The 19,675-nt window shown below is 39.2% G+C and overlaps 1 protein-coding gene across 2 annotated transcripts in view; it reads right to left on the minus strand.

Annotated features, from left to right (window-relative positions):
* SEC23A (SEC23 homolog A, COPII component) overlaps positions 1 to 18,080 on the minus strand; it is a 31,354-nt gene extending 13,274 nt beyond the window's left edge. Inside the window, exons 1-12 of one of the 2 annotated variants that reach the window (XM_075712844.1) lie at positions 17,994 to 18,080; positions 12,166 to 12,407; positions 10,219 to 10,276; positions 9,871 to 9,957; positions 8,460 to 8,696; positions 8,272 to 8,351; positions 7,211 to 7,355; positions 6,709 to 6,867; positions 5,751 to 5,866; positions 3,372 to 3,495; positions 2,143 to 2,223; positions 293 to 382 (exon numbers count right to left, since the gene is read on the minus strand). In XM_075712844.1, the coding sequence (XP_075568959.1) occupies positions 293 to 382; positions 2,143 to 2,223; positions 3,372 to 3,495; positions 5,751 to 5,866; positions 6,709 to 6,867; positions 7,211 to 7,355; positions 8,272 to 8,351; positions 8,460 to 8,696; positions 9,871 to 9,957; positions 10,219 to 10,276; positions 12,166 to 12,386 (1,398 nt within the window). In that variant the 5' untranslated portion in view covers positions 12,387 to 12,407; positions 17,994 to 18,080. Of the gene's footprint in view, positions 1 to 292; positions 383 to 2,142; positions 2,224 to 3,371; positions 3,496 to 5,750; positions 5,867 to 6,708; positions 6,868 to 7,210; positions 7,356 to 8,271; positions 8,352 to 8,459; positions 8,697 to 9,870; positions 9,958 to 10,218; positions 10,277 to 12,165; positions 12,408 to 17,691; positions 17,731 to 17,993 lie in introns of those variants that run through there. The other variant, XM_075712845.1, reaches the window with a different exon arrangement.
* Between the last annotated feature and the right edge of the window lie 1,595 nt (positions 18,081 to 19,675).

The raw sequence follows: 19,675 nt of genomic DNA on the forward strand, positions 1-19,675 counted from the left end.
TTCATATATTGCAACTGAAATACATTTTAATAAGTAACACTAAGAAGAAAAATTGGACTTAGATTATGAACTCTATCCAAAATTTGTAGAGCTCTTTGGTTCTCATTATCATATTCAAGAAGAGTAGCTCATCATTAAGCTGTTAGTGTCCATCTCTAAACTCTGACAACACAAAATGGCAATATCGTTTGTATCTCTGCTACTGTGCTTGAGGGAACCACACAAAAATATAGGCTTCAGCAGTCATATAAAATTACTGTGTTTACTAGACAAGTAGACAAATATTTATTACCTGATTGACCACCTCAAAGTACAGTGCAAGTGTTGTAGTAGGATTAAGTCCACAAATCTTCCACTGACAGGTACCTCCTGTTCCAATTTCCTGTAGAAAGATTTTATAATACTTTTACAAACCAGAAGTATTACCTTCCTTTGTGAAGTACATCTGGCCATTATAGGTAATTGTTTACAACTACTCAGTCACAAGTTTTATCCCTGCTCACTCTGTCAGCTTCTCAGACACTCTTGCAAAACAACTGCAGTGTTGGATGCAGGAATAATAAAAAAGGAGATGGTTGCAAAAGACCAAAGCACTAGAAAGACAAGGAGATGGCATTAGAAAAATGGAAAAAGCAAGTCAGAAACAGGAAAAAGTACTAGTCATTGCTTAAACAGTCCCAAGAGAAGAGGTAAGAAGTACATGCAAGTGTAATGACTCTTCTAAGGCACACCAGTAAAACTTCAAGTAGATAGCTTACATAGCATATAGTATATAGTTACATAGTCTCTAGTAACTGTATCTGTAGACAGATATATTCAAGTGACAATTCCTTTTTGTCATCCAAACAACATAAATACCCAGAGAAACCAATTAAAATAATCAGTCATCCACAATGGACCCAGTGAAACCAAACCAAATGTTCAAGGAAAATTATACTGGCAATATTGTCACTGTGCTTGTGTTCTCTGTTAAAAGCATTATGGCTAGTCTAATCGTCCAGTTACAACTTGCAATGAGCTGCATGCATCTACATTTTATTCATATGTTTTACCCCCAAAAATTTTAATTCAGATAATTTTAACAAAAAGGTTTTTGGAATAGAAATTAATCATAATGCAAGGCAACAGACCCGAATTCACAATTAAATTTTCTATTACCTCCTATGACTTAAATATGTAGCTTAAATAAGGAGATGTACATTTAATTGTTTTGTGGGTTTTTAACTTTTATTGTAATATATGCAATCATTCAGGTGACAAAATAAGAAAATCTGCACCAGACCACTAAGAAAGAAAAAAAGTGCTGATTATATTGAGATTTTTAGTTCACAAAGATGCAATCATAAATAGAAGGAAAATTTAGGCACGAAAAATGCTTGATTAAAGCAGGCCATCTGTAAGCACTTTCATACTGGAAAGTGCTCTATTATGCAGATTGTTAGGAACAAAAGTGAGACTTTTCAAATGTAAGGCATTTTGGTTACTTGCAGGAATTGGTTTTGATTAGTAATCAAATGCAAAATTAAACTGTAATAATATTTTGTAAGAAATTAAGTGATGATTTAAGTCTGATATAAATTTAAAGGAGTTACTTCAGGAGCCTGTAATAGTTGGAAATTCTAATCAATTAATTAAATGTGCATTTGGTCAAACAACTATACAAATGGGACGATGGGGTCAAGATAAAGGGGATGTTCCCATGGTCTTGTGTCCTCCTGTTCTCTCTTGTCTTTCTAAACAACGTATTTTCATGGTTCTCTGTTTGGATAAAAGGATATAGCTCTGATTTTAACAATAAAGCATGCTAACTCCCTTTCTACTTGGTTTCTGCTTTGCCAGCATGTAACTTCTCTGTAGTAATTTTAAAGCAACCTAGTGGTGCATTTTAAAGCAAACTCAGTGGACAAACCTAACTAAGCAACAAAGGATCTGCAAAGTCTAATACAACTTGAATCTAATCTTGCAGTGAACAGGAGCTTATTCAAAAAACAGCCCTTGCATGTATTAAATTTAAGATCGGTATAAAAGTAAACACTCTTTGTTCCATTTATGGAAGTTTCAGTCTCTCTTCAAATCCAGAAATCCTAAATCCTATTTTTCCATAGTATGATATTACCTTCCTATTCAGTAAAGTTAACTTACATTTTCTGAGACACAAGGTCCTTTAGAGTTGAGAGACACACAGGGTCCAATCGCTCCAGAAACCTTTACTTCTCTTGAAGTCTTCATATTTAGAAGAAAAACACACATTAATATGCCACACTAAGAAGAACTCTGTTGTATTTTATCATTAGTTTATGAAAACCTTAATGCAAATCAGACTCGATACCTTTAAGAAAGGTTATACATATAATAATGCTTGATACATTTACAGGAACTTTTCATGTGCTCACTTTCTACACTTAATTTTGTTTGCTGTACCACTTAGTACATCTAAAAAAACAGCATGAACTTGCATTAAAATATGGAGAAAAGCTGCTGTTATTTATAAACCTGGGAGCCTAGACAGTATACTGGATAATGTCTATTTTGTAGCAAAATAATTAAAATATTCACAAGATGAGATTAAAACTGAAGACTGGTAAGATAAGCCTGCACATACCCCACACTGAATTTATACCCTCTGTCTCCTAAACATATTTAGCTAAAAGCAAAATCCAGTTATTTACATTCCTCCAAAGTAATTTTGAAGGGATTTGTACATTCCTCTAAGAACTGGGGCTCCCTTTTTGCATTTTCCAGGATCTTCCAACGAAATTCACAAGAACACGCACATGAAAAAAAGAGGGTTCAATTATTTGTCCTGGTAGTAAAAACTTAAACAGAATTTTACTGAACAAGGAAATAGCCCTATATTGTTCTACAAGGCAGGACTGTAATACTTTGCAAGAAGCATCATGGAAGACCATACTTGAACCTACAGCACATTCAGCTCTAAGCTTCTCACAAGAGTAGAGGTGAAAATTAACATCGTTAGAGTGCCAGAGTGGATTCTGATAAGGATGGAAATGAAAGGAAAGCTGTCCTGGACTATGTAGAGAACCTGGACCTAAAACCATGAAACGCTCACTACCGATACCAAAATCTATGCATACAGCACTGTGAGTTTCTAACAGAGAATTAATTTTAGTTCAGTCTCCCTTTTAGCTGTCACTGAATGCAGGGTAAGAAGGAATTAACATTATACCTAACTCACATTTACAGAATCACAGAACTGCAAAAAGATAGCTAGGCAGTTAACAGCTATGTCCAAGCCAACCCTGACACATCTGTTTAGCATGTTCCTAAAAATTCCTTAAAGGGCAGAAATTCCAGTTCTTAGCCATCCTATTCCAGTGTTTCACTAACACATTGCATTTTTTTATTCTTACCTTTATTTCTAATGTGCCACCAAATCCCATTTTAAATTGTCCTTGCATATCTTTTGTGAATACTCTCTGAAAAGTTTGTTTGAATAAAGATGTATTGAAAGAGTCTCCCATTACCATGTAGCCTCTAGACAACAACGACAACAAAAAGAACAAACAACACCCTCAAGTTAAAAAAGATTTCTTATCATGTAATAATTTAGCACATGGGATTTATATAGCTTATTTCTATTAAAGGCTAAAACTAACGACAGTTCATGGCGAGGCACATTTTTGCCTTCTTAAAATGGACTATCATTAAATTAGTATTTTGCTACAATGTTAGGGATTAATTTTGTAAGTAAGCTTCTTGCCCAATCAGCACCTTAAGGTCACTGTGACTATAACATATAACAAAATATTTCACTGGTAAATACTATATTGGACTTCAACACTACAAATGTCTCGCAACCTTGTCAAGCAAAGTCAGTTAACTACTTCTAATATTCAATACTCCAAACCTATTACCACGCCATTTTATTTTGAGTAGTTCACTTATTATTTCAGACTTAAATCTATGCTCAAGAAGCAAGATTTGGTTTCATGCTTAGCAATATTTTGTGGATGTAACTGCAATGGTTGCCACTCATTATGAAATATCATATACTCCATTTAGGAAATAGTAATGGGAGATACTGTCGTTACTCATCCAAAAATATTAAATAAATCATATTAGTAAAATATGTTAATAGGTCAAACATTACACCTGAAAAAAGTTATAGAAGTTTTCAGGTGGATACTTGAAGATAGAAGACAACAGACACAGGCAGAATCAGAAATCCCTCCCTGTATGTAGGATGTAAGCAAACAGAAAATGGAACAGCTGTAAAAAAATGGACAAACTATACATTACAGCTAGTTTTGCTGGAAGAGCAAAAACAGGGTAAGGTGAGTCACAAGAGCAGAGAGAAAGAGCAAAATTACACTGTAGTGTATAGAAAAATACAGCTTGAGTTTGATGCAGAAAAGGAATAGGAATCAAATGTGGAGGTAAAGTCATAAACTTAAAGATCCTAAGCAGTGGAAACTCCCACCCTAAGGCTACGCAAACACACCTTTGAAAAGAAGCAACCCAGCAGTGACTAGCATGGCCAAGCTGGCCTGAAACTCAGCAGAGTATGTTCATCACAACCTGTGGCAGCATCTCTTACTCTTCTTGGTATGCCTAGATGTGTAGCACGTGCTTAGGGTCCTCTGTCATATGAAGGTATTGACAGGCAACTAAGAAGGCCCATTCCCACAGATATACCAGTTATTAAACTCATAAGCAAAGATGCTTCATTTAATTTTACCTGCAGTTGGTATTGACACAGCTAACAATAACAAGCAAGAAAAATGAGCTTGGCAAAAGAATCCAGACCGAATACAGAACTCTAACCTAAAAAAATCAATCAGTATGTAAAGCAGGTGGCTATACCAGCAAAGATGAAATACTATGAACGTAGAAAAGACTTTCAGAAAGAGAAAAGATGACTTTGAAAAAATAGGGAGGAGGAATTGGCAGGATTTACAAAACTAATGAAGTACTTCGCACACAAGCAAGAGTCAAAAGTTATCCCAGACTGTAGATCTGCATAAGAGGAGGGGTGAGGGTGTCATCCACAGTGACAGAAAATAGGGGAGTGGTTTCATGAGAAAGACTACAACTTGCTTTGATCCGGTGAAAATGGACAAGACAAGCTGGAGGGAATACAAGACTACGTCTGAAATGTAGAACTGGATAGAGGGAGCAAAAATCAGGAGCAACAGATGTACCTGATAATCACCTACGACAGTAGTTGAACCTATGAACAACAGTATACAGAAGAAGGGCATAAACAAGACAGAAGGAATAACACAGGGTTTTGTTACACTCCAAAGAGCAAGAAAAAGAAGGATGACACATCCTTATTTTTACTGAAACCTGCAGCTTACATATACACACACCAAAATAGAAAAGTAGCAAAAGTACATAGGATAAATTGCCTTTTTAAAAGATATCCATGTTATTTAAGTCTCAAAAGAGACCATATTTAAAAAAAAAAAAAAAAAAAAAAAAAAAAAGAACAACAACAAAAAAAAACCCCAACAGCAAACCCCCTTCTGATTAAACCCGCAATTATGGTGACAAATTTGCCAGAGGCTGAGAAATTCCAAAGTTCTGGTACAAATGCAAGCATCACAGTATATCAGAGTAGGTTTGTGGGTTTTTTTGGGTTTGCCTTTTTTTTTTTTTTAAAGTAGCAGAATGTTTTTGGTAAGTGCTTCCTGTTAAACAATTTAAAAAAAAAACCCCAAAAACAAAAACAACACACAAAAAACCCTGCACTTTCATATACTACTAAAAAATGAATAGGTACATACCCAGTGTAGTTGGGACAACACTTCATCTCCAGAAGACCAGTCTGATCCAACGCACATGCATATATGTCAATAACATGACCATTTGTTGCAGCCCGATTAGCCAGGGCTTCAAAATGCTAAATCCAAGATGAAAATACAGTTCATAGCAATTTATGACATGAACTCCCCTCATCTTATTAAATCCTAAACTCCCAAAACTTTCTAAAACAACATTATCAGACTTTATTCACATCATATTCTAACACAAGCTAGAAGAATTTTTTTTTTTCTAAAGTTAAAATTAAGACTGGAATTTTCAACACCTGTGGTTTTTTTCCTGACCAGCTGAGAACCTGAATCACACTAGACGGACCAATGGTTGCTATTTAAACTAGAAAATGACCTTGATCTTTTCTTTTTAAACTTTGCATTAAGTACTAGATCCAACACACAGAATTCAATTTACCTTTCTAATCTCAAGTGTCTATAACAGGTGCCTGCGACTGAGCTAATCGTTTAAGCTCCCATTATAACCAGTTAAGATGAATTCAACAGGTTTTGGATGCAGTTCACCTGCCCAAATGTACATTTAGGATGAAATGAACTATGCTGAAACTCTACTGCCTAACCCTCCCCCAACTACAGAGACAGTTTTGAGCAGCTGTCTTAGAAGCAGACAGCCTTACTCTAGATACATCATTTAAGCACATGAATCTTCTCTGACTTAAACCAGGAAAACACTCCAAAGAACTTTAATGTAAAGCTAGGCAAAGTCCTAACTCAATATACTGAAATTTCTGAAGAAATTCCTGAAGACATTCCTGAAGACATACCACTATTCAGAGACAGGTAAACAAAACCACACAACTCCCACCTCTTTATACATTTGCTACTACCAACAGTATTTTACAGTGCCAGGCAAAGTACATGTTTACTTACTGGTAAGATGCCTAAAATATCACCCATGATCATCTCTTACCTTAGTACCCTTTTTAACGTATTTAGCATTGTCTTTTTCAATGTCATGCCATGATCTTATAGGTAACTTCAATTCATCCCCTACAACCATGCCAGGTCCTTGTGTAGCTGGTCCTCCAATGAACATCATTATACGTGCACCGGTATTAGGAAAAGTGCACTGCAGGAAATAAAAGACAAATAAAACCATCAGGTTTTGCTACAAATTGAACAAAAGAAATAGCTATGCAGATATTTATCAAGTTGATAGGATTCTAACAATAACTGTACTTTTTCCCTCCAAAAACTTAAGTCCACTGTTAATTCAAAGTCCCAATTTTGCCTCATTAAAACGTGTAAACACCTACAATTACTCTATGTATGTAAGGAATAATATCCATCAGAATCATCATACAAATCTAACATGCATCTATTACTAAAGTTTTTACATCTTGATTGTGGCAGCTTTTCTGCAACAAAATGATCTATTTATATATTAGCACAACTGTACTTAAAGCTATTACCTCAAGGAGCCCGACAGCTATAGAAAGAGCCACTCCAGAAGAACGTAAGGGCCGTTTTCCTTGTGGAACAGGCCAAGGATCCCGTTGCAGTTCACCCAAAAGATCAGTAAGATTCATATCAATTTTCTGCACTGGTTGCAAAAATCTGTAAACAAGTACATGGAATTAGTTTAGATTCAAATTGTTAAATAAAAATTTCATCAGCTGACTAGCAATATATTAGACATATCTTAGCAATGACTAATTCTAGATTCTAGTCTGGATTCAGAGCAATGTCTCTGCTTCACCAAGATAACACAGTTTGGTATTACCACACACAAAGCACACAGCTTAAGTAGTTCAGCAAAGTGCTTGTAAACCAAAAACTTGCTACCTTAGAGATACCACCACTATCCAGAAAGAAGCCTATCTAGTCAAAACACAGCAGATGATGACCTATGAATCTCAAAAAGAAACTCAAGTTTCACTACTTCAGTGAAAACCAAGGATCAGAAGAAACATTAACATAAAAGAATTTTTCGTGCTGTCTGCTACGGCCTGTCTACAAATGCAGCTATTTATTGGAAGGCAGAGACTACAAAACTGTCTCTCTTTTACATCACTTCATCAATTTATTTTACATCACAGTGGGGGACACAGGAGAATCAAACACCAACCCACAATTTCCAAATAAGAGACAGAAGGGGAGGGGAGAAGACTGGAAGAGGGGGAAAAAGGGAAGGCAAAACTGGATATCCGCATAAGAAAGGGGCACTAAAGCAGCTATTAACACTTTCCAGCATACCAACCAACAGAAGCATCATTATTTACGCATCTATAATATGCCTATATAACATTCTCTCAGAACATTTCCAAAACATCGTCCAGATGATTTTACTATCACCCATAAAGTCTTTTCTTCCCCGTACAAACTGTAGGAAAGAAACAGGCTATTAGTCTCCTAGTAAATTTGTGCCTGATCAGTTCGACTGTCAGTTGATTGTTTTCATTGTCATAAAACATAAGTTTCCAGTAAATCAGTGTAGTCAGGGTATGTTTTTTAGATGTTTTAAGCACATTACCTGTTAGAAGGTGGTGGCTGCTGCACTTGAGGACCCCGACCGACTTGTGAAACAGCTACTTTTGTAAGCCCTAGCATTTCCTGTAGTCAAATACATAAGATTTTATTACAAAATTTGTTTACAGACTATTTGAATTTCTTCATCACCATCATCTTGATAATTACTTTTTGTTTGCTTTTGTGCATTACCTGCAGCTGTTTCGCAGATAGGTCCTTTGTTCCTCTGAAGACATAACTTTTGGAAATTCCTTCACAGCCAAGCTCGTGAACTTGCACCATTCGGCCAAAGGTAATGAGACCTACTAACGCGGTTGGTGGCAGGAGACTAAGCGACATTTGCATGGATTCCTTCAGAGCTTGCAAGTCTTCATCTTCCATACATGTGTCCACAACATAAAGAAATATCAAAGGCATCTGAGGACCACGCTTTAAGAAACACAAATGTAATAACATGAAAAACAAACCTTGCAATATTTACAGGATCAAAAATGAACAAATAAAGTACATTTTGTAGAAGTTTTAATCATATCAATAATGTCAATGTTCCATCTAACTTAACCTCCCTTCTCAAGTAGTAATCATTATCTGGGGCCAAAGGGGAATGAAACCCCTACCATAATGAACTCTGCACAAAAATGAAATGCTTACTACAGAAGAAAAAAAAAAATCCTTTCAGGATGTCATGATAGTTTTGAAGCATGTGCCAATTATATAGATATTTTAATATATAATGAGCTTTTATTGCTCCAAGTGAACGTAATAGTCATAAATCTATTCACAATTATAAAATATTCCAACCTGATAACATTCTGTGGCATTTCATCTCAATTTTACTCTAGAGATCATCAGTTTTTTTATTCTTTCTAAACTAATTTTGCTGTACTATGAGCAAATATCCCCTTTACTTTGCGTTACAAGTGTTGGCAAAAAGTAGAGATTCTGCTGAGCCTTCGCTCTTCTTTTCATAATCTGAATGCTTCACTGAAGTCTTACAAATTTTAATCCTCAAAAAAGGAATTTAGAGATTACAACTTTGCAATTGCAAATATTTGCAATTTTGGGCTGTAGGTCCGTTTTTTATTTCAAGTAACTTCTATCCTAAAAAAGGATTAATATTAAAATTCAAATACCTGAATTGAATATGTATTAACTGTTTTCTCTAAACCAGCTAGCCCTAAAAGAAACTCATAATCATTCAATTACAAACTTAAATTCAAATGATTAATGAGAGATGAATGAACAGTCAGCCAATTTTGAACTGAGATCGTTTGAGCAAGCAATAGCAGCAAGCAGACCCCCAGCACAAACACAAATTAAACTCCTGGTAAAGAAACAGGCCTAACAGAAATAATTGCCTTTAGAAGAGACCTCTCTTTTTTCTTTCTTTTTTTTTTTTTTTTCCAACCAGTCTTATTAGCCATCCTTGTGTTCCTATAAAAAGCTGTTTTCCGTTTCCAATTGATGACATATATGTTCAATCTACTAACAAGCACATAAAGACTCATAGTCACTAGAACACGGTGAAGAAATAAAATTGAAATTAATTGGGTTTGTATATTGCAAGGTTATAGATGTTAAAGATTTTATTTAATGATTTTACCTGTACTACATATTCAATGCTGGAGAACTGAGGTAAAAGTTCAGCTGGCTGATTCATTTCAGATATGCCAGCATAGGTAGGAGGAAACTGCAAATAAAAACAGAGAAATTAAGTATTAAAAAAAAGATTACAACTTCTACAAAAACAAATGTATGGACTACTTTCCTGTGCAACACATGTTCACTATTGCCGTCATGAAAAAAATCTCAATGCAATCTCTGAAGATATAGCTGCGCACTCATGCTCTTGCTGTCAATTTCAATTCGCAACTACAACTTGGAAAATGAGGATTTTCACTTTTACCTTATAAAAAAGATTTTCTATATCCTGAATATATCATTTTCTTACCTGATTTCTCTGATAACAAAAGTTGCAAGCCCAGAGTTTTGCTCGATAATCCACTTGGCTACAAAAAGATAATAGGAAAAGTTTATATAGCATGAACAATTCTTTTCCTCCACTGACCCTAGAATAAGTTTCTTTTAATTTTTCAAAAACACACTGACTTTGAAAAAGATTCCTCCTAATATACTGTCTCCTAAACACCCATATGACAAATTCAAAGTGTAGTCTTACACAGACATATCAAGCAAATTATTGTCTTTAGAGACAAAAAATCATCTTCAAGGAGAAGCAGCAAATAAGAAATTTAAGAATACAGACTCAGCACCTTTACTAGAGACTCTCTGCATGGTTTTAGGCAAATCATTTTAACTCGCCCTACCTTTGCGTTTTATTCCTTTCTCGGCCTATGCCTATTAGCTGCCAGAGTCGGGGGCTATCCTGAATATACATTATGCCCTAAAAAATCATGTTCCAACTTAACAGCTATCTCTCTAGTGAAATAACGTTTTTTTCAATTGATGAGCCTACCTCCTTTTATCTACATTTTTATGAGTATTCAGATAGTTAAAATAAAAAATGCAAACTTGTACCTTCATGGCATACAGATGTCTTACAAAGTCCTACCCACTTCTTAAGGGAAAGTAAACTTTATGTGTTTTCAATGTACTTTTCTTGCTATCACTTCTTCTCCTGTCTACAAGGGCAAAAGTCTTTTTAATGTATCATTAAATCTGGATAACCAGATTATCATAAATGCTGGATAACCCCCAGCATGCTGTAAACACAACACAGCTCTACTGAGATCAAATTATCTATACCATTTTCAGGGGCTGCAGACTATCTAGCCCGATACACTATGCCATGCAGGCTTCAAAAGGTCCCCCCAAACTGAGTCCCTAATCACACCTTGTAAAAAAAATAAAAACCCCGTCATGACTCGCATACATGAGACAGGAAAAATGTACACAGTTCACTGTAATGTCAGGGATCTGACTGACCTTTTATGGCTTTGACTTTCCATTATTTTTCTTCCAGCCCTCAATAAAAGATAATGCTTCTGAAAAAGTTAGCTTCCACTAAGTCTGACTTCCAGTATAATCAGCCACTGTGTGTGTTTAATACTGAAACACGATTTTACATCTGCTTTGAAATCATCTTTTCTCCCAAGCAGGGACAAGTCATTCATAAAATTGAGTGAGTTCTACAGGATCTTTTACATCATGTCTCATCTCTCACTCTCACTCAGTACCTTTCCCATGCCTATCAAACTCCTCCTCAGAAATTGTTACGTTTCTTTTCCATAGTTCTGTGATGGGAATGACATATGAAACACTTCCTCTGCTTCCAACCTAAACTTATCCGTGACTAGGTCACAATCATTTGTGCTTGTACCAATATCACCCTTCAGCTTAAACAGCTTTCACCCCCTCTCATGCTACTACTTCTGTCTGTATCTATCTACCTACCTACCTATCTACCTACCTATCGTGTCTTTCAGTTTCTGTTTTGGTAAGCTAAACCAGCTAACCTGCTTTGGTCTACAAATGAACTAAGGTCAGTAATAAATATAGTTTATTTTACTTTGAAACTAAACTATGTCAGGCCCCAATAGTTTAAAAGATATAGCATAGTAACTTTTTACCCTAGCTATTTTCTAGAGGCAAAATGCAGGAGTACTAACTCACAAGATGTGTAGTTCCAGAAAAATAACACACCTAATCACTAATTAAACTAATTACGTTGAAAAGACTAATTAAATTAAAGCTATGTTTTAAGTATATATGTTACATATGCAAATCTACGTGCAGAAACTTCTAAGATCTAGAAGTCTGAGCTGTATACTCATGTGAGGAATACATGAACTTCCACGCACCATATCTGTTGCACAGTTTAACTGGCACTATTCTAAATATTGTTTGTAAGGAAAAATATTAGCATAATTAGGTTTACCATAAAGGATTCAGAACAGCTCGACATGTAGTCCTACTGCACAAAACTGGCTCATACTGAATAGGAGGCAAGTCTGGCCGTTCTTTCAGTGGTGTGAAGAGGGCAGCCACTGGGACTACCATTCTTGTGGCTTCAAGACGACTTGAAGGCCAAACATTCCAGCTGAATCTCACTCCATCTCTGTCCTCATTCTGCTGGATAAATTCCAGGAAGGTTGTCATGGTCAACTTCTCTGTTTATCACTATAATAAAGAGAGAACTATTAGCAGAATGTTGAAGTGCAAACATTTTTAACCGCAAAATATTGAATGTACTTAATGACAGTCACACATTCAAATACTGTAACTGAGTTACAATCAATAAACACCGAGTAGTGCTTCTAAAAGCCTAAAAGCAATGCACAGTATTACAAGGCAAAACAGAAAGAAATTTAAGACTCCTAGGATGCAGCAACCTCTTCAAAGTCACAAATATTTGACATGGTGCAAGTTAAAATACACAGTGCTAAAACAGTCCATCTTTGGATCACTTCTTGACTCAAGCAACAAATTCAGGCAAGAAATGTTATAACTAAAGCAGCAATTCTAGGGTAGGTCAGAGTAGACAACATGCACCACACTAACACACTATAAAAAAAAAAAAAAAAGACTTGCTTACACCAAAAAAATACACCCTGCTTTGAGGCCTTTCACTAATGCATTTAATTATTCATTCTGCTTATTACTCAAGAATCATTCATTCTTGCAAACTGTTTAATCCTCTGATTTCTTTACAAATCAAATAGCAAAAAGTAATTCTAAGTGTAATTTTTTAGTATCTTCTGCTGTGTCAAATTGTGTAGCCATAATTAACCATTTTCAGTAACACATCATGTGGCCTACTGTGGCGGTGCATCCCGCCCTCCTTTTCTCTCTTTGACCACTTTATGACTTGAGGAATTCCTACCAGACCACGGCCTTGTGTAGTGAGTTGGTCAGTTCTGCACCCCTGAATTATGCCAGAAACTCCTACATGGTTGAAGTGGAGAGCGGCCCTGTCCTTATCAGAAACTCCTACATGGTTGATGTGGGGAGCGAGAACAATCAGTTATCCCCTGACAGCCTTGAAACAGAGCAGCATCATCGCTACTGGAATTCCAGTAATTTACCGACCCGGATTATGGCTCGGGTGGAAATTTACTGATGACTAAAGCCAATCATCTCACCAGCCTATAAAACAGCAGTCCTAAGGGAGGCTCTTTGAGCTCTCCTGGACCGCAGTGGGCTGCACCAGCACCTCCCTCTGAGTGGGACGCCTCTCAGAGCTAGCAGACTCTTAAAGTTTGCTAAAATCAGAGGTCCATTGCTGAAGACTGACAGCGGAGCCTGGGCTGAAACCCTTCACTCCTTGACACTCAACCCTCGCCCACTGAGAAATGCCAAGACATTTGACGTGAATATTTCACTGAACTCAAGGGGAATTTTTAACAGGTATACCTTTATGTATATATGTATATAAATATATATATGTATTCATGTCTGTGTGTATGCATCTGTGAATCAATTTAAGTAGTCTGTAGATGTATGATTTAATTACAAAGTGAGCCTTATACTGCTGCATTATCCTTATTCACATAAACCGTTGACCAAATCTGAGACTAAGATTGGACCGAGCCGCACCTAGACTCTTCTCTGAAAAGGAGTTTAGAAAAGCAAGGGGGTCTATTCTGAACCTCGCGACTCAACGGGAGGGTCCTCCTTATCCCCTGCATCCACAGTATCTCTGTGAATCATTCCAACTCAGTGTAACTTAATTTTCCTTTATAAGCTTCTTCCATGTAGTAATAGAGTGAACCCTGCCATCTTCGAATCTTTAACTAAGTCGCTGTTTTGATTAATTTTGTCTCATCACTTTGTCAATCACTGATGATTGAGTGCCATCAGAATATCACAATCAAATCCTGCAAATTGCCACAAGTAAATTCTAAACTGCTACTAAATCAAACTGTGTAGAGTCACTCCGTTCACGACAAATTAACAGTCAGCAGGATTCACGAATCTGCATTCGCGACACCCACATACAAATATAATGGAATAACAACACTATATTCCACAAGGGTACATTCCTACAGCAATGCTAGGAAGTAACTTTTTAAGAAGTACACGTGTCATATTCCACTACATTATATATCAAGATGCACCTTTCAACAATCGTTTGAACTCAAATTTACCATTTGAGCACTGACCTAAGGCTTTCAAAATTTTCAGCTACAGTTACTCAGAAGCTGGAGCACTGGGGAACACAGACACATCTGAGCCTGTGAACATCTGGGAAAACCAGCAAGAAGACACAGCTATCTTTACTAAAATTATAATGACATTGCACCTTTAGTTTATACGATAGTTAAAAACTTTTCAATTTTTTTCAATTATAGTTTAATATAATAGTTTGATTCTAATGCTGACTTTTAACAAAACAGTTTAACAACATCCGTAAAACAAAGAGAAGCCTCACATTTCACAGTTAACATCACTGGGAAATAACCAACTGTCAGCATGTGATAAAGCTACAAAAAGCAGTCTCAAAATTGTTCCTATAAAACACGGACCAACAGGTGAACTTAGCTCTATAGAGTACCCTTCTCTTGAAGTTTTCTACAGGTGCAATCACTATGACTTATCTCCACGTTGTAATAGAAATACTATGATAATTAGTCTGCCAACATTTTAATGGCCATGTTATCTTACTGATATTAGGAGCAGATCTTCGTGTCATGGCAATTGCAACACAGGGAGCCACACGGGACTTTGTGCAAAAGAGCACTTCCGCCATCGCTTTTACTCAAGTTGCTGCAAGGCCATTGGGGCTGAACGAGGTCATCAGGCAGGGAACAAAAATGAGCAAACACAGGTGAGAGAGTATCTGGCAATCATAATTAGTACAGAGGAATCAGAGACAGAAGAAAATTCAGCTAAGAGAGGAAAGAACAGCCTGGTATCTGAAAAGGATCTAGAATTTAAGAAATTTCTCTCCTAATATGTCAAAATCCATCAGTGTTTTGTGCAAAAGGTGAAGGAACATTATCCCTGGAAAATGGGGTATTGATACAACAATCTGCATGAGGCAAAAATCTCAGTTATAACCACAAACTGAATAATCTCTCCTTTTAAAATTATCTCCTGAGAAGACAGAAAAAATTGCAACTTAAAGGCCAGTCCAGCCGTTCCACAGGCATCTGCTATGAAGTCCACCAACTCCATCTCCATACACTGCAACATGAACTCCCATTTTCTGTACTGGACTTTAAAGCCTCTTCTCCACATTTTACTCTAGTTACACTTGAAATGGTTTTACATGGATATTATTTTTACCACTCAGTTACTGCTCCACAGAGGCCAATGTACAAACACCAGTGTGCAGTGACTAATGAAGTGCATATATATACACATAAAAGTTTGCTGGATTTATTGAGTTAAATGCTGTTACATTCTAGTAAGGTGTGTATTTCCTATTCAGGAGGCAGAACCTGCTAATAATCAAATTTTCCTCCATCTTTTCTTCCACCCTTTTCTTTACTTCCAAGAGACAATAATACATATTTCATCACACATCAAACATGAAACTCATGGTCTGACAAGTTACATTCAGTTTCGATAGCACTGCTGTAGCTACCCAGGCACATTTTCTGGGATAGGTGTGGAGATGCATTGCATTAGAGCAGAACAGCAAAGCTTCCTGACCTACAGACTACAGACCAAACTTCATACACCCGAACGCCACAAAATACGTGTTGCCCACCTCAGAAAACCAGAGAGAAGGGATTTTCAGAACAGGTGAACAGCAACAGCTCCCATGTTGGGGTGCCACTGCTTTAGCTCTGCTGCAGGACAGGACGCCCAGGCAAGCCCAGCAGCCCTTCCCGGCTTGCTTCCTCCCTCCTGCTGCTGAGCCTGACTTGTACCCCCGCATCCCTGCACCATGGCAACCTCGCGCTGTGTCACACAGAGAAGCCACAACTGAACGGCATGAGGAGTCCGAGGGTGACTACACCTGACTATGAAGGCTTGATTCTCAGGTAAATCATAGTATTTATGTAATTACTCTGACTGGGTGCAAGAAGACAGTTAGGACTTTCTAACCATTACACTTATCAAACATCTTTGGTATACCATTCGGAAAGCTATCCTATAGCTGAATAAATAGTTTTGAAACACATTACTTTGAAATGACATTATTTTGAAATGCTTCTAGAAGCAACTGCAAACAGTAAGGGCAGTTTCTTCAAAATAGATTATTTTAAAAGTTCCTCTTTCATCTCAGCACCTTTAAACATTTACACACCACACAGAAATGTGTCTCAACACAGATGATCACCAAAATAATATCCACTAGTCCTGGGAAGCACATATAAACAAAATCAAAACATTTCTCTCTACACTATTTTAAGAGTTGCAGCACAGAGATCAGACTCCCTCATATGACTATGTATTTAAATACCACTAAATTAGTACAGGTCACTGTGCACTTTTCTTATAACAAACCTATTCTTTCTGCTTATTATGCACTAATAATCTGGTAAAATAAGAGATTAATAATAAGCCTTTAATTTGTTTTTTTATGCCAAAATCAGCATTTCAGATACAAATCTATTTCGGTACCAAGGAGTAACTCAAATATACGAGGAGAATGGGTTCATACTTATCCAAAGCAACTGCAAGTCGTCAAAGTGACAACATAGAATCTCATTTTCACTACTCAAACACAGCCATCCTCCAAACCTGCTCTCCCAGTTTTGTTCACTTTTTTTTTTTAAAAAAAAAAGCGTATGCAATAACCCACCTAAATTTAAAAAAAAAAAAAAAAAAACAACAACATATCCAAATGCATCAGGGCCTGCCTAAACACAATTTTTGCGCAGCTTTCCCTGTCTCGCAAGGCACCCCTGCCAGAGCCCCTGGCAGCGGCACGGCAACGCGGGGCCAGAAGCGCTCCGGGACCCGAAAGCTGCAGCCGCTGCCGGGCTGAGCCGCGCCTTACAGCGGCAGCCGTGCCAAGGCCGTGCCCCGCCGGCCCGACCTACGCGCCGGGAGCCCCGGCTGCGAACGGGGCTCCCGGCGGCCGCTCGCACCGCCCCAGCCGGGCTGCACCGCGGCGGGCAGGGTGGGCGCTCCCCGCCCCATCACAAGGGGGGCAGAGGCGGCCCCGGGAGGCCGCGGGCAGCGCTGAGCCGCCGCCGGCGGGTGTCCCCGGCCCCTCAGGGCCGTCCGGGGACCCCGAGAGCAGCTTCAGGCCGCCCGCGGATCCCCCCACGGCCACGGAGGGCGGCGTGAGCGCCCGAACCTGGGGAGGGCAGGCGGGAAGCTCCCCACCCCGCTGCCGGCCCAGCAGCCGGACGGGGGCCCCAGGGCCCGAGGGCTGGGGTGGGAGCGGGGCTGCCGCCGCCGCGGCGCCGCCGAAGGACTCTCCTCCCCGTGGCACCCCCCAGCTCACGCCGCCGGCCGCCTCCGGCTCCCCGCGACCCCCCCGGCCTCGGCCCTGCCCGCTCACCCCGCGTCCCGGCCGCCGCCGCCGCCTCTCTCGCTCTCGCCTGCCCGCACGCAGCCGCCCCGGCGCCGCCGACGCAGTCAACATGGCTGATGGGAGAGTCCGCGCCACGTCAAGGGGCAGAGAGCGGCGGGCCGGGGCGGGCCGGGCTGAGCTCCGCGGCTCCCCCGCCGCCCCCCCCGCCGCAGGGGCAGCCCTGGCCGCGGACCCGCTCCCGGCGGGGCAGCCCGCCTGTGCCCCGCGGCCCTCCCCGGCGAGCGGGGCGGAGGGGCCCGGCCTCAGCCGTGCCGTGCCGCGCCGCTCACCTCCGCCTCAGCGCCCCGCCGGCCCCTGCCCCTTAGCCGCCGCCTTTTCTTCCCCGTTCGGCGCCCGGATTTCTTCTAGAGATCGTTTGTCTCCACCTCGCTCTTAAAACCCTTCGGGAAGGGAGGCCTCCCGGCCACCGGGGGAGCTTTGCCCTCTCTGCCCTTCGGCCGCGCCGGTGCCCGCGGGTACCGGAGCCGCCCCCGCCCCCGCCGGTGGCCGTGCTGCCCCGCCGCCGCGTTGTTCTCTGCTTGCCAGGGGCTGCTGCGGGGAAAGCCCCGGGAGCCAGCAGCCGGGCTTCTGGGAGTCCCTGAATTCAGCCCGCTGGTTGCCCGCCTTCCACCCTGTGTATTTATGGCAGCTTTTTAATGCGGAAGATTGTTTACGTGTGTCTTCGGACTGCCTGGGGAGAAATATATTGAAATTATATTCCTGGTGGGTTTTAGCCTGAGACAATACTTTATCTCATACTTACAAGTATTTTGAAATATAACACATCTTTTGCTTTATCTCATACTAATATTTTGAAATATAACACATCTTTTGCTTTATCTCATACTAATATTTTGAAATATAACACATCTTTTGCTTTATCTCATACTAATATTTTGAAATATAACACATCTTTATTTACTCTCTGCACAATAACTTCGACATAGCCATAACTGTACAGTTTTGTTCAGGTTTTTTGTTAGTGCAGTTATCTTTTTTTCCCCTCCCCCAAACCCAAGTTACAGATTCCGGGGCACTTCAGAATCGTTTTCAACAAGTCTGCCACAAAAGGCTAGCACAGAAACTTCTGTCTTTCCTGCGAGATCTCAGTGCAACCAATCCGGACATGGGGGAGGACTGAAAAACATCTGCTGCCTACCACGTCCTCCTGCACTGCAACTCTGAAAACGTGCTATGACCACCAACCAACTATAAATTACTAAAATATCCTTACTCTCTTTCGTTATATGTCAAATGTAATTATTAGAATTTCTATGCCATTACTATTTCCAGTATTGTTTGCCAGTCCTCTTCAGTCTAAAAACACGAGCATGTAAACAACAGCAGAACTTAAAGGGAGGGATTTTAAATTTCCACGTCTGCAAACCTCACTGCCAGTTGTGGGAGTATTAAGCAAGAGCTTGCCAAGGGCACGTAACCTTCTCAGTCTATTAAAAAAAAAAAAACCAAAACAAAACCCTACAACAGGGTGAACTTCAAACAGAAGCACAGAAAGCAGTTCAGTGTTACAATTTCAAAAATACTCAAATACTGTGTGAAACATTTTCAGAAAGTTACACTGAAAAGAGGCAAGTCCCGAAGTCAGACTGTGGGATGAACTCTATAGGCAACGAGAACAAGAGAAAAAGAGGCAACTGGCACTTAAAGACACTTAAAAGGGAAGAAGGAAGAACAGGACAGTATACTATTCTGAAAGCTCACTACAAATAAAAGGTATACAGTATTTTTCATCAGTCTATAGCACAATTAAATTTCCTTACATAATGACTCAATCCAATGCTTTAAACTTCAAGAAATGTTTTGCAGCTGTTATTATGATGGTGCAAACCACAGAGAAGCAAGAAGCAAAAAAATAGAAAATAGGATCCTAACATGGTGTATACTCATTATAAGAAAATATTATCTCCCAGTATTAGAATATATGGTGAAAGCATTTCATTCTCTTAATGCA

Source organism: Pelecanus crispus, chromosome 6 (assembly GCF_030463565.1).
Source record: "Pelecanus crispus isolate bPelCri1 chromosome 6, bPelCri1.pri, whole genome shotgun sequence".
Classification (NCBI taxonomy): domain Eukaryota; kingdom Metazoa; phylum Chordata; class Aves; order Pelecaniformes; family Pelecanidae; genus Pelecanus; species Pelecanus crispus.